The sequence below is a fragment of the Syngnathus scovelli genome, chromosome 5 (assembly GCF_024217435.2).
Source record: "Syngnathus scovelli strain Florida chromosome 5, RoL_Ssco_1.2, whole genome shotgun sequence".
NCBI lineage: Eukaryota > Metazoa > Chordata > Actinopteri > Syngnathiformes > Syngnathidae > Syngnathus > Syngnathus scovelli.
Genome location: NC_090851.1, coordinates 14654176 through 14679885, shown reverse-complemented (window position 1 = coordinate 14679885; position 25710 = coordinate 14654176). Strand labels below are relative to the sequence as shown.

General features: G+C 42.6%; 1 protein-coding gene across 7 annotated transcripts in view; it reads left to right on the top strand.

Annotated features, from left to right (window-relative positions):
• sorcs1 (sortilin-related VPS10 domain containing receptor 1) overlaps positions 1 to 25710 on the top strand; it is a 204242-nt gene that overhangs the window by 152481 nt on the left and 26051 nt on the right. For all 7 annotated transcript variants that reach the window (XR_007481580.1, XM_049721514.1, XM_049721513.1 and 4 more), the window contains exons 13-18: positions 3564 to 3655; positions 3995 to 4102; positions 5290 to 5407; positions 6957 to 7090; positions 13664 to 13777; positions 16033 to 16204. Coding sequence is in view for 6 of the 7 variants with exons in the window: in XM_049721514.1 (XP_049577471.1) it covers positions 3564 to 3655; positions 3995 to 4102; positions 5290 to 5407; positions 6957 to 7090; positions 13664 to 13777; positions 16033 to 16204 (738 nt within the window). In the remaining variant the exon portion in view is untranslated. The remainder of the gene's footprint in view (positions 1 to 3563; positions 3656 to 3994; positions 4103 to 5289; positions 5408 to 6956; positions 7091 to 13663; positions 13778 to 16032; positions 16205 to 25710) is intronic.

The window sequence follows — 25710 nt, the reverse complement described above, 5'->3', positions numbered from 1 at the left end:
AATGAGAATTGTCGCTAGTTTCAATCCCTGCTATTTGTACAGATCATATTCAAAATGCATTTTTTTACAACAAACTTGAAAGCCTCCCCTTCATTTTCAGTGGGAACAGTGTTGTTGGTCTCCCTTTTTTTGCTAGTGTGTTATAGTCTGGAGTAAAATTTGTTGTGGCAATTCTTAGAAGAGATCCGAGGTGTTGGTCCGTTTACCTAGATCTGTGACGGGTTGATGTTGATGTTCATGTGGCTGAACGTCACGTCGCGTACGTCGAGCCAAATTGGCCACTCTTTTTAAACACTCGGCACTCAGTGTCCACCTTGCTTTTCCTTGGGCGACTCATTTTAATGGAAGGATTCCAGGGGAAGGTTTGTAGGTGGCTTTAGCGTAAAACTGTATCCGAAAGCTCGGCGCGCAAATTACAAGAATGCTGTCGTCACAGCCCACGCTCTAAATTTAGCACTGATACAAATAGAGCGCGAGTGCGCCATTTCCATACTAATGAGTACGTACACGCACTTGTGAGTGTGCACCGAGCTTTCTGACACGGCTTCCGGTAGTAAATGCGCAGGCGAGTCGTTCCCCATCTACTGGGGAAACGCAGTCATTGCAGGCAAAATGACCCAAAAAAAAATGTTTAATAATACAATTTATGTAGGGTTGGCGGGCCGGATTAATCGGTCCCGTGGGCCGGATGTGCCCCACGGGCCGTAGTTTGCCCATACCTGGGCTAAACGATAGGTATGCTAACGTGACATAAACACAAACGAAGAGCTGAGAACGGGCCTGACGTAACATTCAGAGTTATTCAAAAAGCTATGACATAAATAACACGTTTATAAAACCATCTGTGTCACTCCAATTCATTAAATCCATCGATCGTCCTTTATGTCAACAATGGGTGCGCGCCGCTGGCGGCGCTTGCACTTCAAAATATTCCACAGGCCCATATAACGATATATTAATTATATATCAAATAACTACTATATAAGCAATAATATTATCAAACCATCTGTGTCACTCCAAATCATTAAATCCATCGATCAAATTCCTCGTCCTTGTCAACGCCGCGCGTGCGCCTTGACGTCAGCCTCGTCGTTATTCCACAGATCTAGTATATAACTATATTGTAGCGTTAACAAAGTACAAGGAAAGACGTGGGTTTGGTAAACGGCTCTTTATTTAACAAAACAAGAGTTCAACGAGCCAACAACTACTGAACTGTAACGATAAAAACATATACAAGTTGCTACACAAAATAAAATATATAAAATAACTATAACATAAATAGTTAACCGCCACACGGCCCCTAGCACCGGCGTGGACTTCCAGGTGTGTGGCGGCGTGGACTTCCATCCCCAGAGGTGGCACTTCCAGCCACAGAGGTGGAAGAAAGCTCCATAGAATAGGACCGGGCGTGAGTAAAAGCCATGTCCGAGCCCCATCCACCGTCCTCGGACAGCCAGCCGGCCGAGCGCCGGCCCACGACTTCCATCCACGGAGGTGAAAGAGAGCTCCGTAGATTAGGACCGGGCGTGCGTAAAAGCCATGTCCGAGCCCCATCCACCGTCCCTGGACAGCCACCCGGCCGAGCGCCGGCCCCCGACTTCCATCCACGGAGGTGAAAGAGAGCTCCGGAGTAGGACCGGGCGTGCGTAAAAGCCAAAATATTTTTTCAAATTTTCTGTGTCACTCCAAATCATTAAATCCTTCAAACTCTTCGTCCTCAGTGTCATTTACAAACAAAGCCGCTAATGATGCCGGTAGTACGTGGGGCCCTTCGTCATCTTCGTCATCTCGTGATCGAATCTTTGACCTCTATGTAAACAACCGCTGTGCCGCGGTGTGCAGCGCTGCTGACGTCACTTGGAATTCAAATTACAGTAATCACTTGCTACATCGCGGTTCGTTTATTGCGGTTTCACTTGTTTTGTTTTTTTTAATTTTGAAAATTTATGAAAAAATTCACATATAAGTCGCTTCTCAGTATAAGTCGCCCCCCAACCCAAACTATGAAAAAAAACGCGACTTATAGCCCAAAAAATACGGTAATGCATGCCAAACTATCCCAAAAGTAACACTTTTTGCCCTATTACTCCGTGTAAAACACACAGAAAACTAAAACAACAGTTTGATTTTTGCTTTTTCAAACCAAACAGGTTCCCCCCAACCTGTTCTAATTTTCTACACTTGCTAAAAATACCCACGAGAAGACACAAAAAGTCAAATGAATAGATTATTGTATGCTTCCACAAACTCCTCCTTGCAATGTGCTCATGTACTCGTCATTACTTTTTGGTGCTATTAATGAGTTTTCCGACTGTGTGAGTGGTGATTGAACGCAAGTGGGAACTTAAAAAAAATAAAAATAAAAGGAGCCTAGCTTTTAAAGACGGAAATTGACAAATATGGAAGCGTGTTCTTCATGTTTTTATTGTAAACAAGCTGGTTCTCTCTGCCACACTGCAATAGCTTCTGCCTTTCACTCAATGCGTGCATGCTACTGCAGCAGGGAATTTTCATGGGGACACCTACTTGACGTACACATGCCTTTGCCATGCTCCTTTATAATTTCGAGTTTTATATCGATAGTCTTAGGAGACTATATTATATTTGTTTTTACACTACTAACGCACCGAGATGAACAGGGAATGGCAGAGTGGCTGGTGCTTTGGTTTGTCGAAAATTGGTTCGTAAGTAGATGCAACAAAATCACAAGGCTCCGTTTTGTATCTTGAAAAGTTCGTAAGTATATGTGTTCGTAAGTCAAGGTACCACTGTATGTGCTCCCAAAAAGACACATTCAAATCAGCACGGCACACAACCATTCCGATCAAAATCGCAGGCCACACTAACATTAAACTTTCATATTAGGACAAGGGCGACAAACTATTGTCCTAATTGGCCACAATTAGCTCCCGGGCCGCGGGTTTGAGGCACAATGAAGGTCTAATTTCATATGAAACACGAGTTATTTTGGTGGCTCTTTTCCTAACTGAGATGCAAGACACCTGGCTCACCAAAACCCCACCTAGACTCAGGTTCCTTGACCGCCCACAAAGTCGGACATCTCAAAATTACATTAAAAAGAAAAAGCTCATTTAATTCACCAAACAGCAATGAGTACCTTTTGAGCAAATTGCAACATTTACATGGATAATTTATTTGATGCAACAGAACAGTTGTCCGTCAACTCAAGTTGCAGGCACAGCTGCTTTGTGAAACTGGGCGTGTGTTTAGCCTGCAGGGGTGATAAATAATGGCTCGGCACATTATGACATCACACAGTGAGGACCCGGTCATTTTCTTGGGTTGATCAAGGCTAGTGCTTGGAGAGGAAGAATGACGAGTAATGTTCCAAGATGAATGAATGGATGAAAACATGTAATTGAGGAGCGAGCATTTTCACAAGACTAAAAAATCAAAATAGTCGAGTCAGTATGATATGGCTCCTTTAACCGGGACTTATCAGATCAGAGCACGTTTAGTACTTCGTTGGGATTGCAAGTGGTTAAAAAAAATACTTCAGGATTTGACTCGTTCTCCCCCTTTTTTGTCTTGGCCTGAAGATCTTCAATGAGGAGTATGCAGTCTTGTACCTTGACCAAGGAGGAGCCTTAGTTGCAATAAGACATACTCCACTTCCCATCAGGCACTTGTGGTGAGTCATAGTGAGAGAAATGCACCATGATTCATTCCTATAAAGTATTAAGTTCATCAAACAAAAACTAATGAGTTTATCGTCTAACCAGGAGACCTTATTTTAATAGAGTGAACACCTTTCAAGGCTCTAGACTAGGTAATCTGCATTGGACAATCATTTGATTGCACCTTCCTGTCTTCAAATTTCTAGAATCTAACTACCCCTGATCAATCTTCATTTGGGCGTACCACCTGAGCCCTGTGAAGAATTGGAAATAAAGTAATTAGACAATTTTTAGGGTCATTAGCTTGTGCACACAGTGTGGGTCCCAAATGTAATTGATGTTTGTGCTCCCAGGTTAAGCTTTGATGAAGGACGGCAGTGGAACAAGTACAGCTTCACCAATACTCCTTTGTTCGTAGATGGTGTGCTGGGAGAGCCGGGGGAAGAGACACTAATCATGACGTGAGTGAAGACTTGTCATCACAGAAATCCATCCACCACACATCACAACAAACTACAAACATGTTTGTCCTATGTGTTAGCCCCCAATAATATGTTTGCATCTGTTTCCACGACATCCATCATTCCTCACTGTTCTCTTTTCAAAAGATACAAGGTTCCTCTCAAGGTCTTGGCAACTTCCAAACTGTCCCAGTTTATGTTCACAAGGGACCCAAGCAATGACAAACAGCAACAGCACAACTGTACATTTGAAGCCCACACAAAAGTCATTGATGTGGTCCTGCAAAATTTCCTTTAAAAAGTTTTGACTGCATGAAAAAGAGGGTAGCTCTGAGGCAACAACTTACTGTGTACAAAACTACAAAAGAGAGCCATCATCTTGTGTTCTTTCACAATACAATTACAATAGCCAGTGTGTGAGTGTGATGTATGGCATTGTCGAACATTGTAGATTGCAGAAGGGCATAATCTGGCTGGGATTCTAATGGTATGGCGTCAATGTATAAGAGCATCACAGAAGACTTGGCAGGGAACAACTGGAGTGAACAAACAGAAAATGTCCCATATTCTCATCATAGAAAAACACAGGTGGTGACAATTTTGATGGGTTTCAACTGAAAGTGGTTTTCCAGCGGTGCCTCTGCTCCAAAAACAAAAACACACAAATGTATAATTAATCCATCTGTTATCTTATTCTTAATTTAGTTTTAGTCTGGATGGGGACACATACATGACAAGGTCCATTTACATTTCAGTAACTATTTGTCTGGTTGTTAACTGCTTAAATGTTTTCTAATTTTTGTTTACATTTTCTTTTTTTTCTTTTTTTTTCTTTTTTACAAATTTTAAATCTAAATTCTTGAGCATGACAAGAGTAGTCAGTTTCTCAAGGGAATACATAGGGTTACAGTCACTCAAATATGAAATAGGAGTCTTTTGCTCAAGACTGTCCTAAGAACTACACTTAAATAGGATGTCATTTATTATTTGCGATTTTATGTAATTCGAATGGGAGTTTTTGCTGATCACTCACATCTTGAAGTAGTTTATTTTGTCTTAAAGTAATGGACATCATCATGTATCTAGTAGATAGTATCTACCTAATTATTTGCCCAATACCACTATTGTCAGAGTCTGTAACAGTGGGAAAGAAGACACTTTTTATATACAGTTTTTTTTTCTCACAGGATATTTGGCCACGTCAGTCATCGCTCGGAGTGGCAATTGGTTAAAATAGACTTCAGGTCTATCTTCAGCAGGAGATGCTCAGAGGCAGATTATCAAACGTGGCACCTTCACGATCAGGTATCATACCAGCACAGGAATACTGATTTATAGTCGTGAGCCATAGTACATGTTCTCAACTCACCCGGGCTTTCCAGATCAGGCTAAAGCAGTAACAAATGCATTCAAATGAGTGCATGTAATACCTCAGACTGTCCACTTTCGTAGATGGTTAATTTCTTGAAAATAATCTGTAATACAATATACAATTAAATGATTTTTGTGATATTTGCAGTTTCTCGTCTACAATATTTTGTCAATTTCAAATTCAGTGTCAATTTATTGCTAGCAATTTGTATTTTATTGTTTTTGAATGTATTCCTGTTCACCCGAAAGAAAAGCAATTTTGCATTTTGTTCATGTACTCTACCGATTCGCAACCAAATTGTGGGACCTAAAAACCAAGGTAGGGACTGTAGTGTGATTTTTAGGGTAACAATTGATCTCTAGCGATTAGGCCTCTTTATCACAGGTTCTTCAGGAACGCAAAAGCCATATGTTGTTTTTTTCTTTTTTTTCAATGCTTTCTCTTTTATTACAAGTGACATTCAATAAGGAATTGAATTGGGTTAAATGCATCAATCAAGAGAATAATTCTTGAAATAAGATACACTGGATAGGATAGGATTCGATAGGATAGGTTACAATACTTTTAGACAGTAACTGAGTTTGAGAAAACAAACACTCACTGACTGCTGCATATTGTAGACCTGTACAATCAAATAAAATGAAAGAAATTTGATCAATTCTGTAACTTATGTGATTGTAATCTTGTGAGAGATGGAATACACTGTTCAGACACAGATCATTGTAGGTCTGATTGAAAGCTGTTCATAATAGTATTGGGCAATGGATTTAGGAACTGTCTTCACTTTTTTAAATGGAAAAAATACAAAGCAGCGTGTTGCTAAACGTTTCACCATCAACTCTCACAATGTAGACAGATACCCTGGACTGTGATTTCCAATGTTGAGCTCTCTAAACGCTAAACATGCATACAGTCACATCTGATATGTGCTCTATTTAAAATATTGTTTCTGTATACACAGGAAGCCATCAAACTGATCACACCTGAAGCCAAACCGGATACTTGTTTTCCTTTTCTATACTTAGCTCTTTTTCATTGAGGCATCCACATGCTCAGACTGCTAATGATTTGAAATGTAACACATAACAGATTTAAACCAATACCTTTCTTTTACATTGATTTTCAGTCAATCACACTTAGCAGAATATTGTGCTTAAATAAAGCTGTGCAATGGAAAGAATGCACAAAAATACTGTAACTCAAAATGCAATACATCTTTATTTAAATAGCATTTTCACAACAGCTGTTGCCCTAACAAAGCACTTTACAGAATGAGGCACAAGAGGTGTGTACAGATGTTTAGCATAGCACAGCATAATCCCAAAACAGATATGCAAGCCATTCTACAGTGAATATTAACGATGCAAATGTGCAATTCCTCATGGTGTACATGAATGGTTTCCGCAAATGTTTTATGACAGATGTGACAGTTGAAAACCTCTTTTATGCATCTTTCACCTAGGCATTTATTTTTACCCACAGGGAGAGCCCTGCCTGATGGGAGTGAAAAGAATCTATAGAAAGTTGAAGCCCACATCCAGGTGTGTTATGGGAAAGCTGTATTCAGTCTCAATGTCATCAGGTCCTTGTGACTGCACAGAGGCTGACTTTGAATGGTAAGCTTTTTGATGAATAATTCATTTTCTTGAAAATATTATTGTTATTATTCTTTTCTTTTTTTTACTATTCACAGCAGTAGTAGTAAAAAAGAAATTGGAAGCAACTAAGCTTTTGTGGAGCAATTACAAGTAGTTATGGAGTTATGGCGTTTGACTCAAATAATTCTGCGCGTGCCTTGAACCCGGACCTATGGATTTACTTGGAACTACTTTTACGTCTAGTCATAGATTTTAACATTTTTAATGGTATGATGTCTTGTCTGTCATGTTTGGAAGTTACTCTGCATTATGAATAGTGAATTGAAGCTTGAGTTCAAGAAAATCACAACTAAAATCGAAATTGTAATATTTGGCAGAAAAATGGCAATGCATATCTTTACTTAAAATTCATCCATCCATCCATCCATCCATCCATCCATCCATCCATCCATCCATCCATCCATCCATCCATCCATCCATCCATCCATCCATCCATCCATTTTCTATACCACTTGTGCCCACGGGGGTCGCGGGCGTGCTGGAGCCTATCCCAGTAGTCATTGGGCAGTAGGTGGGGGACACCCTGAACTGGTTGCCAATTATTTAGCCTTAATTCACACCCAACACCTCATCATAAATTGACTGGTGACTAGTCCACTTGTCAGCTGCCCATGTCCAAGATGTCATTACTAACCGTAGCTTTGTTCGAAGCAAAAGTTAAACATTTTCAACCAGCTTCTTTTCTTCCACCCTGTACCTGCAAGTCCACAGATTGAGGCAGCTCCTCACACCATCACACCATTTTTGTTTCTTTCTGTCTTCTTTCTTTTTTTTTAATCACGAAGCACAATAACTTAAATCTGGAATGACTCCACATTTGCATCTAATCAAGTCAAGTCAAGTTTATTTGTACAGCCCTAAATCACAAACAGTCTCAAAGGGCTTCACATAGACAAAAATTGACAATTATTCTCAAAGCATCCCCTGATCTTAAGCTCCCAAAAGGGCAAGGAAAAACTCAAAAAAACCCTACCAGGGGAAAATTAGAAACCTTGAGAAGGGACCAAAGATAGAAGGATCCCCCTTTCAGGATCACCAGGTTGTAATGGATGCAGAGAAGGGCACAAGTAATACATAATATGAAAATCAATGAAAAAAATGGATGTCGGATGTGCCCTCGATTGTCCTGGCAGTGTCTACAAGGAGGTCGAGCTGCAGTTTCCTCATCTTGAATTGGTCCCCGAGAATCCAGCTAGCCGCTATCAGCTTTTGCGCGACCTAACCCTCTCCCCAGCCAGGGAGGGGGCTGGGTGGGGAGAGAGAACAAAAACAAACTCCGGCCAAATCGGCCACGACAAGTTAGTTAAAGGCCATCTCATAGACATGTGCCTTTAAACGTGTCTTAAATGTTTCTACTGAGGTAGCAGTTCTAATATCCATTGGCAGGGCATTCCAAAGCTCTGGAGCCCGAATAAAGAATGCTCTAGAACCTGCAGACATTTTCTTGGCCCTCGGTGTAACTAAAAGACTAGCGTTTTGCGAACGAAGGTTACGAGACGGAACATAAGGAAAGGTCGACGAGATATGAAGGTGCTAAGCCATGCAGTGATTTATAGGTTAGTAGAAGAACCTTGAAGCCACATCTTAAATGGACCGGGAGCCAATGTAAGTTGGCTAATATTGGGGTAATGTGATCAAATTGTCTTGTCCGTGATAGCAGCCTCGCAGCAGCATTTTGTACTAACTGTAGACTTTTGATGAGGGACTTAGGAAGACCAGAGAATAATACATTACAGTAGTCCAGGCGCGACGTGACGAACGCATGTGTAATAGTTTCCGCATCCCCGGTCGAGAGGATCGGACGAATCTTTGCAATAGTACGAAGGTGAAAAAACGCAATTCTTGTTATATTCTTAATGTGTTTTTGAAAGGAGAGTGTTTGGTCAAATATTACCCTGAGATTAGTTACAGTATCACTCTGAGTGATAGTACAGTTATCTATAGTTATAGTGGTTTCCTTAAATACGTGTTGATAACGAGTAGGACCAATTATCAACATCTCAGTTTTATCTGGGTTAAGACGAAGTTGAGAGACATTCATTGCTTGATCTCCGCAAGGCACGCCTCAAGATTCCCGCGGATCCGTCATCGATAACGGCATATATAATTGGGTGTCATCCGCGTAGCATTGAAAATTAATATTATATTTACGTATTATGTCCCCAAGTGGAATCATATAAATATTAAATAAAATCGGTCCGAGTACCGATCCCTGTGGGACACCACACGCAACATTATAGAGCTCAGAGGACGTATTGCCATGGACCACTCGGTGTGTCCTGTCTGATAGATAGGAATAGAACCAGCCTCGTACTGACCCTGAAATACCAACACAACTTTTAAGACGCCCTAATAAAATATCGAAGTCTACAGTGTCCAAGGCAGCACTAAGATCGAGTAGTAACAATACAGACGACGTATTTGAATCCATAGCTATGAGGAGATCATTAGTCACTTTAGCAAGTGCTGTCTCTGTGGAATGATTAGCTCTAAAACCAGACTGAAAAGAGTCATATCGATTATTAGCGACGATGTAATCAATAAGTTGCTGCGCTACTACTTATTCAAGAAGTTTTGCTATAAATGGGAGGTTTGAAACTGGCCTATAATTACTGAGACAGTCCGGGTCAAGATTTGCTCGCTTAAGTAACGGTTTAATAATAGTGGTTTTAAAGGCTGTTGGCACTATCCCAGAGGAGACAGACACATTGATTATATTTAAGACGGACGGTCCTAAAATTGGAAATAATTCTTTAAGTAGTTTGGCTGGAAGCGGGTCGAGTAAACATGTTGTTTGTTTAGCCGCACTAACCAACTGTGCTAGCCTTTCAAGGGACACGCTTTTAAAATTTGAGAGGGTTATTGCATGATCCCCAGAGCTAGTAACCGGCGGAGCGATTGGAATGGTATTCTTGATCTCGTCCCTAATGGACTCAATCTTTTGAGCAAAACATTTCACAAACTCGTCAGCTGAGTGGAAGGAGCTATCGGGGGTCGGCTGGCATAGAGTTAGCTTTGCCACTGTATCAAATAGGTATTTAGGATTGTTTTTATTGAGATTAATGACTTGCGAAAAATAACGAGTTTTTGCTAAGATAAGCGCATCTTTATATTTCAGGAGGTTGTCCTTCCATGCCTGATGGAAAACCTCAAGTTTGGTTAAACGCCATCTGCGCTCATGCTTTCTACATAATTGCTTAAGCATACGTGTTTCATCTGTGAACCACGGAGTTGGCCATCTACGGCGAGTTTTCAGACGTAGCGGCGCCACAGAGTCGATGGCTTTTAACAATGTCGCATTGAATTCATTTGTAAGATTATCAATAGAGCCGCTGTATGCGAGAAATATGGCGGTTGCCGGCGACAGTAACTCAGATAGCGCAGTTGCAGTCATGGAGTTAAAATTACGGCTGCTATAATTCTGATTGCTCTCTTGTCTTTGACAAGGAACTAAAATTTCAAATTTTATTAAGAAACCATTTTATTTTATTAACCAGCTCAGTGGCCTAGCAGTAGAGTGTCCGCCCTGAGACTGGAAGGTTGTGGGTTCAAACGGCCGGGTCATACCAAAGACTATAAAAATGGGACCCATTGCCTCCCTGCTTGGCACTCAGCATTAAGGGTTGGAATTTGGGGGTTAGATCACCAAATGATTCCCGAGCGCGGCACCGCTGCTGCTCACTGCTCCCCTCTCCCCAAGGGGATGGATCAAAATCACATGGGGATGGGTTAAATGCAGAGGACAAATTTCACCACACCCAGATGTGTGTGTGACGATGATCATTGGGACTTTAACTTTGACTTTAAATGATCAGACAAAACAGTAGTGTATGGCAGTACTGCTATATTTGAGGTTGCTAGTCCACGGGATAATACCAGATCTAAGGTATTTCCATTCTTATGCATTGCTGCCTGTACGGCTTGCGTAAAACCAAACGTATCGATTAAAGTCTGAAACGCCGAAGTCAGTGGTTCTGACGGTAAATACATGTGGATGTTGAAATCACCCATGACAATTATATTATCTGCATTTGTCACTAGATCAGCCACCAATTCTGAAAATTCATCCAGGAAGCCAGAGTAAGCCCCAGGTGGACGGTGAATAACAGCAAGATAAAATGACGGTAAAGCGGTGGATCGGACAATGAGAACTTCAAATGTTTTAAATACGTTAATTGAACGAGGCCTAAATCTAAGCTCAGAATTTGAGATGAGGGCGACACCCCCACCCTTTTTTCGAGGACGCGCCACATGCGAGCTCACAAAATTTGGAGGCGAGGCCTCGTTAAGCGACAACAGTTCATTAGGTTTTAACCAGGTCTCGGAAAGACCAAAAACGTTTAGATTATGTTCCGTGATAAGGTCATTAACGAGAACTGCTTTCGTATGAAGCGATCTAATATTCATAAAACCGAGTTTAAGTGTAATCGGTCGATCAGGGTGCGTATCTATCGAAGGATTTTTAAACGGGATGTGAGTAAGATTGTGTTCTCTAGGCCTGACATCACCTCTCAAAAGTTTATTAGCGCGGTGGGACCAAACGACCGTGGGAATTTGATGGTGAATATTTGTTACACATGTGAAGCTATCTAAACCAGGCACCGTTTCATCAGCAAGACCGGTCGGGGTGGAGTGATTGGATTTGTCTACTACCCCAGTAGAAAGTGTGTTTATGTGTACTGTAGCACTATTCAAACTGTCGCGCTCTAGTCTACACGAGGAGCTATGTGCATGCTGAAAGTCTAGCCTAGCGCTAGTTAACTTCAACTTAACAGACTCCAAACCCATCCTCACAGGTGATCTAATCACCTGTGCCCTGGCCTGCTCTAAAGTGACCTGTCATGAATGGCTCAAACAGTAATCTATATTCCTAGAAAGAGTGAAGGCGCCTTCACGGTTAGGGTGAAGGCCGTCCTTCCTCAGCAGGTCGGGGCGGCCCCAGAAGGAGGACCAGTTATCTATAAAATACAGTCCCTGCTTTTTACAGAACCCAGACTAGTCTACTAAACCTCTCATCAGTGCCTCTCCCAGGCAGGGGGCCAGAGACAAATACTCGATGCCGACTCATCTTTCTGGCGAGATCACAAGTCCTCGCTATGTTTTTCTTTGTGATTTCTGATTGTCTCATCCTAACATCATTGGAGCCGACGTGTATCACTATGTCCGAGTAGCTAGTGTTGGTGGAACTACGCTGTTGACTAGGCCTATTGCGAGTCAGCTCCCTACGATTAGCTTCTATGTCGGGTGCTCTGCCCTCAGGAATACACATTACCGTGGCTGGATTTTTAAGCGTAATATTTCGGGTAATGGAGTCACCTATGACCAAAGTGCGAGGGCCAGTAGACCGAGATGACTTTGGATGGCTATGCGTCTTACCTGGCTCATCGCGATTAGCAAGCCGCTTGGGGCTAATGCTAACCGGGCTAGCGGGCTGACTACAGCCCGCGTCTGTGTTCGCCACATCTGCTGTTATCGCACTATTCTGCTCTAATTAGATTAGATTTTTGTTTATTTCTTTCTTTTCTTTCTTTTTTTTAATCACGAAGCACAATAACTTAAATCTGGAATGACACCACATTTGCATCTTTGTGCTCGTCAAAATTATTAGGACGATTCATTTTCATTTTAGTGAAAGACTGCTGTTGTACCATTAGATTATTACTCAACACAAGTGCAGAACAGTGACTGTAATTTTATTACTTATGAACACAAATTATATATTTCATTTTTCCTGTGATTTTTCAATACTAACAGAATACTAAATCGGATGTACTCTTTTTGGATTACATTGTATCTCAGTTAGCAAATATTTTGGAAGAGCTAGCCCTTTTCACACTGGCTTCCCTGGAAATTGGCATATCAGAGGCATAGCAGAAGATTTATTTCAGACAGAGCGCACCATACATGTCAAAAGTGCAGGTTCATGCATCGGTTGCAGCTTAACCAATTAAGATAAGTACAGTTGTGTGGCAACGTCAGCCGATAGTGATGATTACCTTCCACCCTTTGGACGTGGCTGCCGTTATTCTGCCTCTGTTACACCAATGGCTACTACAACTAGGGCTGCACCAATACTACTATTGATGCTGGTGCCAATACTTTGTCTCTGCTTGTACTCATAAAAATGCTCTTATACTGACACCCAATACCAGCCTTACTGCTAATTCGACCTCGAAAGCATAACGAATAGCATTGATTTGGCAGTATTATCCTGATATACGTAGCAACATATGCAGAAAGCTGCTATAACGACATTCACAGGCATACATTATTTCTACTCTGCAACAAATCAGTTCTATTCATGAAGCCTTACCACAAATTCTTAGTGTTTTGAACGAAATCTGATTGTGTGACTAAAAAATGTTATTCGAGTGAAACTTATGCCATGTTCACGAAAAGGGTGTTTTTTTTGTTTGTTTTTTTAACAAATACGCATTTTCATCCCTTATCCTAAACCGACCTTATACACACGACAAATTTGTGAGATTTCTTTTTTGGATAATGGTGTTGTCTGTGCTTGGATTCCTACAGTGATTATGGCTATGACCGACGAACTGATGGCAAGTGTACTCCTGCCTTTTGGTTCCATCCATCAGCGATGTCCCGGAGTTGCCCCACAGGGATGACCTTCCTGAACAGCACTGGGTAAACACAGGCTGCGAACTGATTCACATGCTGTTGTTAAATGTGTTGCTCAACCTACATTCAAGTTGAGGGATATGGGGGCTGTGGGCTATAAAGTGATCCCTCGCCACTTTGCGCTTCATCTATCACGTATTTGCTACTTTACGGGTTTATAAGTGATGGGAGAACAGCATTTAAATATCAGCTGATAGTGCGCGGCGTACTTCTGAGCAATGCGCATCACTGAGGACGAGAAGCGAGGCAGCCAGCCTGTCACGAATGAGACAGGACAGTCATGTGCAACACGGACTCTTCATTTAGGGAAAAGAGAGGCTGGAATACCAGCAGAGCAGGTGTACAAGGCGACTGACGAGCCGGGTCGAGCAGGTCAGCGAGCTCCCGTCGTGGTGGCAAACACGGGCAAAGAAAGCTTGTGGTCGGGAACAGGCAGAAGCTTGGCCCAGAGTCCATTTTGTTACACAGCATCACAGGCAAGCAGGAATCAGGTGGCAGGCGTACGTGTGTCAAAACAGACGAAACGTCGAGGACTGAGGTATATACACGCCCTAATCAGCGGGTAACATGGGACTGGTGGAGGCAATCAGCACGCGCAGTTACGTACTGGCCAGCAGGGCGTGAGCGAGAATGTGACACAGCCGTGCACGAAGGAAAAATGCACCGTTGTGCATAAAGAGTCAGAACAGCTCTCTCTCTCTCTCTCTCTCTCTCTCTCTCTCTCTCTCTCTCTCTCTCTCTCTCTCTCTCTCTCTCTCTCTCTCTCTCTCTCTCTCTCGATAATGCTCGACTCTATGCCTTTCTCATTGAAAGCCCTTTCACTTCCTGACAATTATCATTTTTGCTTTTCCCTGTTTTTGTGGACCCTCACACGCGCACTAAGCCTGCTGCAAGTGTAGGCAAGAACTCTAATTTACTTGAGTTTTTGTTTTCTCAACCGACAATCACCCTACCAAGTGGCAGGTTAGCTGTGACAAACCGACTCTCCGGAGCTAGTGTGTGAAATATGTGTGTTTGGGTCAAAATATTAACTTAATCATTATTTTGGTAAAAAACCACACTTTTTTATTGTAGCACCCCTTCATATTTTAAAATGTCATTTTCCCTCTAGCAATCCAAACTTGAGATGATGTCGTTAGAAGAGAGCAGTAGTTATGGGACATTCCTTCCTAGTCTCGAATAATTGTCAATACAAAATCATACATCATTTTCCCTTTAGCAATCCAAACTTGAGATGATGTCCTTAGAAGAGAGCAGTAGTAATGGGACATTCCTTCCTAGTCTCGAATAATTGTCAATACAAAACCATACATCCGTACACCATACATATAATAATAATAATTGTATATTACTTCAATGCTACGTTTATTATTGTATGCTATTCACTTCGTCCAGGAGTGCCAGCTGGTCGTGGACAAGCTCACTGATTAACATGTCAGCATAGCAATGCGATTCCCGCGGCAAGATTTAGGAAGTCAACTGTTCATTTGGCAGCTGGAAGCTTGCAGCAGTATTTGAAGGCACTTTATTCTCGATTTAATTAAAGAAATGGTTGTATTTTCTATTTTTATTTAAAGAAAATTATATTCATTGTTACTCCTATTTTAGCATGCTTGTATTTACAAAATGTTGGCTTTGTAGATTTATGTTTTAAAAAAATAAATCAGTTCTGTATGTAATAAATATTTATGTTTTGGATGTCATCTTGTTTTGAAACTATTGCTTTCATGTATGTTTTCTGTCATCACACAGAAAGATGACACACAACAACAATGAGCTTGTTATACTGTAGTCTTTATAAATTTAACTTTTTTCCACATTTGCTCTATGGATTTGAAACTCATATTTTCCATAAGGATTTTTAAATGCATTCTGTGAGATAAATGCGGGCGTTTTTTATTTTACCGTATTTTCCGCACCATAAGGTGCTTTGGTCTAAAAGGTGCAGACTCAGTTTCCGGGGCTCTTTTGTATTTAATCCACACACAGGGGGCACCGGATTATGGTGCGCATGTATGCCATAATTTACGATAAAGAAAAAAATTAAACAGTGAGTGCGGTTGTACTTTATTCTAGTATTTAACCATGTACTCTACTGTACTCACATTATTGTTAAACGATATTCAGACGCAAATCCATCAAAGTCATCTCCTGGATCCGAATTAAACACTTGGGCAAATTTGCTATTAAACATTACAAATTCCCTCTCGTAATTGTCTCGTCATACCCATGTTTGTATTTTTTATTTTTCCCAAAACTAGTTACAGGAAGGTGGTCTCAAACAATTGTACAGATGGAGTCATTGTGGAATACACAGCCAAAAGGCAGCATTGTCCCATGCAAGCCCCCAAAGGACTTCACCTGGTCACCAGTGAGGGTACACTGTCAGCTGTGCTGGGCACCAATGTCACCTTTCTCGTCTTTCTGGAGCAGGTAACACTACGTTTTCTCAACTTTACAGACTCAATGAATACTGGATATTGGTGCAGTGCAGTTTGTCACTACTGCAAACGACATCCATGATGGTAATTATTTTCCGAGAAAAGTTCCAAAAACAAATATTTCAAATTTTCTGTGTAAACTGCAAGTTTTTCTCTTCAAAGTAATTTCCCTGGAGCCTCATGCACATTCTGAGCATTCTCTGCTTTGCCTTCATGCACTTCTTAAAGGATTATTCCAGAATCATCTGTAGCTCCGTTGTTGCATCAATTTTAAAATTGTCCACGTCGTCAAAGCAGGTCCCCTTGATGATCACTTTGAGTTTGGAAAAAAATATATCTCATTGATCCAGGGCAGGTGAGAAGAGAGGTTGCTCCAGCAGCTAATGTTCTTCTCAGAGAGGAAATGTTGGATGCTCAGGGTATTTTGAGCAGGTGCTTTGACATGGTGAGCAGCCAAACGATGTCCTGGCACAACTATAACCTCTTCTCACACACTGAACAAAGCAAATTCTGCAGCAACCCTTTTTAGACATGTTGATTGATTCTTTGGCTCTATCTCAAGAGTCTCACAGTGGGCAAAACTGCAACAAACGGGGCTGGACAACCAAGTGCAGCATGATGCAAGCTTTACTGAAATGATGGAAAGTGGAAACCTCGGCTAGTTTGACTGACAGGTAACTAGTAACTGACAGGTAACAGGAACGATTCTGGCGGAGAACGCAGTAGAACAAGTGTGCAGGGCAGCGGGGCGCAATGCGTAATCGTGGTCAGGGCCAAGCGGGTGGTCAGGACGGGCGGTGATCAGAACGTGGTCAAGGACGGGCAACCCGTCAGGACAGTCGTCGAGTAAAGCGTGGTCAAAAACAGGGAAGTGGGCAGGGCGGGCAGTGAGCAAAGCGTGGTCAAGAATGGGCAACTGGTCAGGACGGGCTGCGATCAGGTCAGTGCACAGACAAGGTTAGCAACGGGAGTCAGTGAAAGAGTCTTCCTCACTCTACCTTCCTTGCAAGAACCACACTGGAGGCAGTTTGCCCTTTTTAGCACTTGCAAGTAGAGAAAGCCTTCATCACCTTATATGATACAGAGGTGCTTGAAAGCAGTCTGACTTTCGCTTCTTGCAAGAGAATATTTGAGAGAAAGCAGGGTGGGGGTGCGCGTGAACATGTCTCCTCTGCAAACTGGTTAATCAGTGCAGAGCAGAGGGTCTTAGCTCTTTATTTTATAAGGTTGTGGAAAAAGATACTAGTGGAGCATTTTAGTTAACTAAGAAAGAATGTTTTTGAATCATTTGGAAAGTTTCAACAACTAAATGTGGAAAATTTCCGCAGGTCAAGGGAAGGTAGAAGGTTTTAACAAAGTTAATGATTCTTGTCAACATTCCAACATAATCATACGATCAAAATAATTTGTCAACAGTCAAACGGATAGAGCACAGTCATCTTACGAGTGGCATCACAGACAAACTGACAGAGAATATCTGGGAGTTCAGGGTTTAAATAGCGCTGTCTAACAAGCAGGAACAGGTCGTTAGCTGATTACGTGGCCGTGGCTGTTAACGACTGACGTCAAGGGGAAAAACTACTGGCTTGGTAGCAGGTGATGCAGGGATGTGAGAAAATCCCCTGAATGTGACAGATTTTTTTCTTTCACTGAATTGCTCTCACAGGCTTTGGTAATGTCAGATATATTGATTGTACGGGTATGGGGTTGTTTCTGCAGGGTACATGTGCCTGTTGCGCCTCCTACTGTGCCTTGGGTCAGCTGCAGGGTCGTCATCCGGGGACCACCGCTCATCTGAGTTTCGCTCACTTTAATCCCGGAACGTTTCCTGGTGGTGGAGCGGTGGCAGCGACGTCTCCCTGCCACCCCCTGCAGCTGACCCATTTTATTGCCTTGACCCCCAATCTTTATCCCTCCTCCTCAGCTACAGCTAGAAGCCTTCATTACCTTTCGGAGCTTAGCCCCGGTTGTTCCCACATGTCGAAGCAGCCTTGTCGTCGATGTGTCGTCGGTAGCCCCGACAGCCCACTTCTACAGGGTCGATGATGATGGACCAACCTGACTCTTTGCACTCGGCAGCCAGATCTGTATATTTGGCTGCTTTATGCTCGTAGGCAGCTTGTATTCCCTCCTCCCAGGAGATGGTGAGCTCTATGAGCATGGCAGATTTAGCAGTAGCAGCAGACCAAAGCACTGTCTGGCTGTAGTGAAGTGGTGGTGATTTCACGGGGGAACAGCTGTTTGAGGATGTCGGCCCTCATGTTCTAGTCCCTTGCCTGGGACAGGACAGTATGTTGGCCACGTCAGCTGGTGTCTCCGCTGCTTTACCCTGCCCTCACAAACCTGACAGGAAGCTCTTTGGCTGCAGATTGGTTGTTGGCCTCTTTTCTACTGCTCTCGAGAACTTCAGCCAGCTTCGTCAGGACTTGAAAACTTTTCCTGTCCATAAAATCAGGTTAAGCTCATTTCTCACGTCAGGATAATTAGCCCGATGCCCTGTCCTGACAATCGTAAAGTTTAGCAATTACCGTAATGGTTTAGTAATATAATCCCAACGAGTATTTCTGATGTTATCCATTTATCATAATTGTGTACATCTGTGTGTCGTATGTGTGTGTAAGAGGATGTTACCATAACAATTATAAACAATATGTAAGTGCCTCCTCCCCCCAGCTTGGGTCCATCTTATTTTGTTTCCAACATTGCAATCAGATGCTCACTTGAAACAGATGAAATGGACAGTTATTGCTGGTTTCAGTTAATCTAGCATGCATTCTGATACACTGCATTATCTAAATTCTATTTGCTAAGGTGGTTAAAGCAACAACAATAACATATTTGCTTTTAACAATAAGTTGATTTCAGTTCTTGTTTTAATTCTTAAAAAACTTGTGAAAAATTTGTGTGTCCTTGTGGCCACACTATTCTCCCAGTATTGCCCGTTGCAGGCCACGACGACAATGCTGGGGGGCATGATGGGCAAAACTGTGACATATGGTTATTGCTTCAGATACCTGAGTATGTTTCCCAACTGCCAAAGACTTGCCACAGAAGTCACAGTGTAAAAAACTTGGTAGACTGTGGAAAAAAGGGGTGAAAGGAAATTAACCTAACAGTACGCAATAGAGTGGATGAAAACTCAATGGGAAAAGGCTGTAGTAGGTCCGGAAGCTCCACTATCACCACACACACCAGAAGCACCAACAGTTATTTAACACAATTTATTTACTGTACAGTACTGTATTTTCTTGCTTGGCTCTGAACAAAGGGCTATGCTTCTTGCTCTGCTCCTGCTCCTCCCTATCTCCCGTCCAAGACTATCATGCCAATGAGGTCTCCACAACAACGAGACGATAAGACTAGCAAAGCAGCTGTGGACGCTCTGATACGAGCACACACACACACACACACACACACACACACACACATACACTACCCTTCTATCATCACTGCCGTTGTTGGACCCCCCGGGACAAAATCAGAGTTACAAATGCGCTCCTGGTCTGAGCTGCTAATCAGCCCAGTATTGTCACGCCCCTCACGTTCCACCTTCTCGGCCCACGACATGTTTTGTCTCAAGATCTGTTGTACTTATCCTTGATTGTATGCTGTGTGTGTGAGGATTTTTCTGGACTCAAAATACTCTCCATCAAAGAGGGTAGTTTGAACCCCAACTCTTCTCTTGTGTTCTCTTTCTGAGATCTCGGAGCACTGTTGCGGCGAATGCCGGCAGGCCTGTACGCATTGTCTCCCCTTTTTGGTCATTGTTTTTCATGTTTGTTGTGCCAATTGAGATATTAGGTATGTCTTGTTGCCTGGTAACAGGAAACGACAATAAAGCAGATTGATTGATTGATTGATTGATTGATTGTTAGATTTCATTCCATACTTAAATACATAATTATTATAACAACAAATAGATCAACGTCGCCATCAAGTGGCAAAAAACAGAACTGTAACATGTATTCCAGTTGAGAGATAAACCTGATGGGTTAATTTGTCTACTGGGAAAAAGAAATGCCCCTGCAAAATTTGCATTTGATTTTGTATGATCACATTAGATTTTTCAGGATGTGCTCTATAACATAACCCGTTACGCTATAAAATCTAGTGGACAGTCAATTCAATTAGGGCTGCTCGATTATGGATAAAAATCCTAATCATGAATATTTTTTTCAATATTGAAATCACAATTATTTACACCAGTGGTTCCCAAAAAATTCCATACCGGCTCGGTCGTCGCCCGGGTTAAAAAGGACCGCCTCTTCCGTCGAGGGCTGTCAGGGCGGGAGTGGAAAGTATGCTACTGATGGATCAAATAAGAGCATCCGTGCCAGGAACAACATTGTCATTGGCACATGGAATGTGCGGACCCTCAGGGGTATTGGGAAGTTGGAACAACTGGACCATGAAATGAAACGATACAGATGGAACATCTTAGGTCTATGCGAAGTGCGCTACAAGAATTTTGGAGAAAGAACCACACCAGAGAATCATAAACTCTATTTTAGTGGCAGAGAAGACCGCCATGAACATGGAGTAGGGTCCCTTGTTAACAAAGAGGTCACAGGGGCAGTAGTTGCATGCCGACCCATCAACAGCCGGATCATAACCATACGATTGAAATCACTGCCTTTCAACCTCACCATAATACAAGCGTATGCACCAACAACAGACCACCCAGATGAAGAAGTCGAAGACTTTTACCATCAACTACAAAAAGTAATTGACGAAACACAAAAAAAGACATATTAGTCGTTCAGGGTGACTGGAATGGAAAGATAGGAAAGGATGCCTTCAACGACTGGAAAAGTACATGTGGACCCTACTGTAATGACATCTCAAATGACAGAGGGCTGCGGCTTCTTGAATTTGCCAGCTTGAATGAACTTAAAATCATGAACACTCTGGGGCCACACAAGAAGTCAAGAAGAATGACCTGGCTCAGCCCAGGAGGACTTTACCAAAGCCAAATTGACTATATCATGATCCAAAAACGCTTCAAATCTAGTGTAAACATCGCAAGGACAAGAACATTCCCAGGAGCAGATATTGGAAGTGACTACAGCCTCGTAATGATGACCTTTTCCCTACGTCTGAAAAAGATCCAGAAAGCTGGGGGCACCAGACTAAAATTCAACCTAGAAAAGCTGAAAGATCCTACCATTTTGGAATCCTTCAAGGCCAACATCATAGGAAAATTTGCACCACTACTCGCATTGAATGAAGATGTAGATGTAGAATCTTTAACACACTCCTTTACCTCAACCATCACTGAAACAGCTAGTGACATTATCGGAAAACACCGCCCGAAGAAGAAACCATGGATAACTGACGAAATATTGGAGCTATGTGATAAACGCAGAGAGCTGAGATGGAAAAAGAACACAACAGAGGGCCTGACACAAAACAGAAAGACCAACCTATGAGTTAAAAAAGAAATAAACCAAGCTAGAGAACTGTGGATTGGAGACCAGTGCAAAGATATTGAAGACAGCCTACTCAAAAACAACAGTAAAAAGGCCTTCCAGACAATCAAAGACCTCACCTCCACAAAGCAATCAAGGACCACAATAATACAAGACTCCAAAGGGAATTGCTTAACCGAAGAAGCACAAGTGAGAAAGAGATGGACAGAATACTGCTCCGAACTATACACACATAAAATAAAAGGCAACCCAAAAGTCCTTACTGCCCCTGCAGCAACAAACAATCACAAGGACCCTATACTGCGAGAAGAAATAGTTACAGCAGTACAGTCACTAAAACCAGGAAAATCACCAGGCGTGGATAACATCACAGCGGAACTGATCAAGGCGGGGGGTGACCCGATCATAGATGCACTTTTACTTATCTGCAACAAAATCTGGACAACAGACGAGTGGCCAACATCATGGACACAATCACTTATTATCACCCTTCTAAAAAAACGCAACGTCCAGCTCTGCCAGAACTACCGCACTATCAGCCTCATCAGCCATCCCAGTAAGGTAATGCTAAAAGTTATATTAAGAAGACTAATGCCCCAAGCCGAAAAGATAATAGCAGAAGAACAGGCTGGATTCAGACCAGGTCGCAGCACCACAGAACAAATATTCAATCTTCGGATACTGTGCGAAAAGTACCAGCAACACCAACAGGATCTCTACCACGTATTCATCGACTTTAAGAAGGCATTCGACCGCGTGTGGCATGAAGCGCTTTGGGCAACCATGAAACTCTATAACATCAATGAGAATATAATTGCAGTCATTGAGAACTTATACAAGACAGCCACAAGTGCGGTATACCTACAAAACAACATAGGAGAGTGGTTTAGGACAACAATAGGAGTGCATCAAGGTTGCTTGCTATCCCCCATGCTCTTCAACATTTTCCTTGAAAGAATAATGACAGAGGCCCTTGAACAACATGAAGGCTCAGTGAGCATTGGAGGCAGAAAGATCACCAATCTCCGCTTTGCGGATGATATTGATGGTCTTGCCGGCGACGAACAAGAACTAGTCAACCTGATCCACCGATTAGAAGAGACAGCCACAGACTATGGCATGGAGATAAGTGCAGAAAAAACAAAACTAATGAGCAACAACCTCAACAGATTCACCGGAGACATCAAGATTAACAACCAGACCCTAGAGGTAGTCAACAACTTTAAATACCTAGGTGCTGTGGTCTCAGATGAAGGATCTAAACCCGAAATACTTGCCAGGATTGCCCAAACAACAAATGCAATGACCAAGCTGAAGACCATCTGGAACAACAAAAATATCTCTACCAGCTCGAAGATCAGACTAATGCGCTCCCTAGTAATCTCAATCTTTCTATATGCTTGTGAATCCTGGACCCTAACAGCAGACACTGAAAAGCGAATCAAGGCACTGGAAATGCGATGCTACAGAAGACTCTTTGGAATATCTTACAAAGACCACATCACAAACGAAGAGGTAAAATCATGTGTAAAGAGTGCAATCGGACCATACGTCGACCTACTAACGACAGTCAAAAGGCGGAAACTGGAATGGTACGGCCATGTCACAAGATCAACAGGACTTGCCAAGGTGATCCTGCAAGGCACAGTGAACGGAGGCAGAAAGAGAGGGAGACGGAAAAAGAGATGGGAGGACAACATAAAGGATTGGACAGGCCTAAAAACATACGAGCTATTGAGAACAGTGGAGAACAGAGAGGAATGGAGAAAACTGACTCAGCGGTGCCCCAACGGACAAAGGTCTAAGGGATTGGAAGTGGAAGTGGTGGTTCCCAAAGTGGGCGGTACCGCCCCCCTGGGGGCGGTGGAAAGATCTGGGGGGGCGGTGAGGACGAAGGGGGTGGTAGGGGGACGGCAGTCCGAAGTCGAAGTCAGAAGTTGAAGGGGGCGGTAGGGGGGCGGCAGTCCGAAGTCTATGTAGTCACTACATAGACAGCATAGACTACAAAAGCAAAAACTCAGGTTTGTAATTTCAAGCTTGTAATGTTCAGAATTTTATCTTATAATAAAAACCTGGCGGTCAACATCATCTTGAGTTCAAGTCAACATGAAATTGGGGACTCGCCAGAACGCGCCGTGTTGTGTTGTGTTGAGCTGGTTAGGGTGGTGCATTCACTGATATATATTGTTACGAATGTACATATATGACTTTGTACCTGTGTGTGCATGTGTGTGTGTGCATATATGCGTGTTCGCGCGTGTGTCATTGTGTGGGTGGCGAGGGTGGCGTGCCTTAGATCACGTCCGGCACCATTTTCTGTGAGTAAATGGAAGAAAATGTTTATTTACCATTCTATATTGCTGAAACAGTTAAAACTGGTAAAAAATAAATTGGTTCACAAATACACATTTGAGTTTAACCTTTCTCTTTTCAATTTGCCAAATTGAATATAATTGAATACCAAATCTGGGGAGGGGGGTGGGCACTAGGAATTCACTGGGGAGCCAAGGGGAACCACTGATTTACACAATTATGGTCCATTCACAATAGTATCCAGGTGCTATCACAGTACACTCTGAAATACAAGAAAACATTGCTTGAATCGTCCTTTTCTTTAATGAAGTGAAACCAAAACATGGCTGTGGTCCAGAATGTACAAACACAAAATATCTGCTGTAGGTGCCAGACTAAGGTTGGAAACAAAACATGTACAAATGAAGTATTCAACGTACAAAAACAAAAAAATATATATTTGCCTTAACTAACTTTTCGTTTTTAGTGAATGTATTATGTCTTGTTTGCCCAAAAAACGAGAACATTTAGAATGTGCGTTGTGGCGACCTCTGAGGTGCGCGCCTGTCTGCGGGTGCATGTGACCACAAGAGGTCACTGTAGGTGTGTGACGTGAACGTGCAGCCCGCAGCGGAGCTCCACAGAGCGCCTCAACAGCTGAGCGCAATTTTTCCTGATTAGGAGCGCGCACACACCAGTCTTCATCAGCAAACAACACAAGCTTATTGTTCAGTGAGCAACACAGCAGCAGCAGTAAAGAAGCACTGAGCTCCACGGATAAAGGGAAAAACTCATGGGAAGAGGAGACCAAAGGGACTATCAGTTTTTCACCTTGATTGTTTCGCTCAATAAAACCCGAACAAAGAGTGAAATCCCAGTCTAGTCACATCCTTCCTTTTCAAGTGTGGAAACCCATGAAGTTAAAATACACTTGCCAATGTGGAACATAAAAGTACAAAGGTAAAGGTGCAAAGCCCAAATAAATTACTGAAACAACAGAAATACTCTCATCAAGAGTAAGTTGTGGTTCAACGCCAAGTTCCTGAATGCTTGCACGAGATGATACATTATCGTTGCCGTTTGACAAAAAAGTGCAAGTGGATCTGCAAGTAATTAGCTTAACGTCATGTTAATTTCCACAGATTTTTATATTTTTTGGGTAAAAAAATAAATGAATGCTGGACAGTGAACTCCACTGTATATTTCGAACAAAAAGTTCGAGATTTTTTTGCTTCGGATGTCGGACGAAATTCGGTTGTCAAACCTCGCGAGAGGACCCGCATGCCAACTGACTCTGTTCGTTATTACATTCTCGTTACTCTGAGGATTGCTTCAACTCTAATCATGTCTCCAAAGGTAGCAAGTGGGAGCAGTAATATTTTTTTTCCCTGGGACCGGGATGGCTGCGCACATCGGTCGAGACCGGCGTAACTCTATACGCTATAGGACGGCTTCCTGCTTATCTGGCCGGTGCTGACCGGGTCTTCGCCTTGGCTTCGCAGCCGCGACCCCTGTAGGGAGTCCGCTCCCTCGTGCTCGTCAAAACCAAGGACCTTCGCCGTGGTGACCATCTGCACGTGCCCCGACTGGGTGCCCAGGACGCTGCTCACACGTTTGCCTACTTTGTGACGTTTTCATCGATTTACGACCATGGTCCCATTGGGCGCCATTGAACTGGACTGCCCTTACACCTGTCTATGGACCCCGTGGAGGCTATTTTGTGTATTTTGGGGCTGTTCTCAGAGATTGAGGGGTGCTGGTTGGCCGCTGTTCCTTT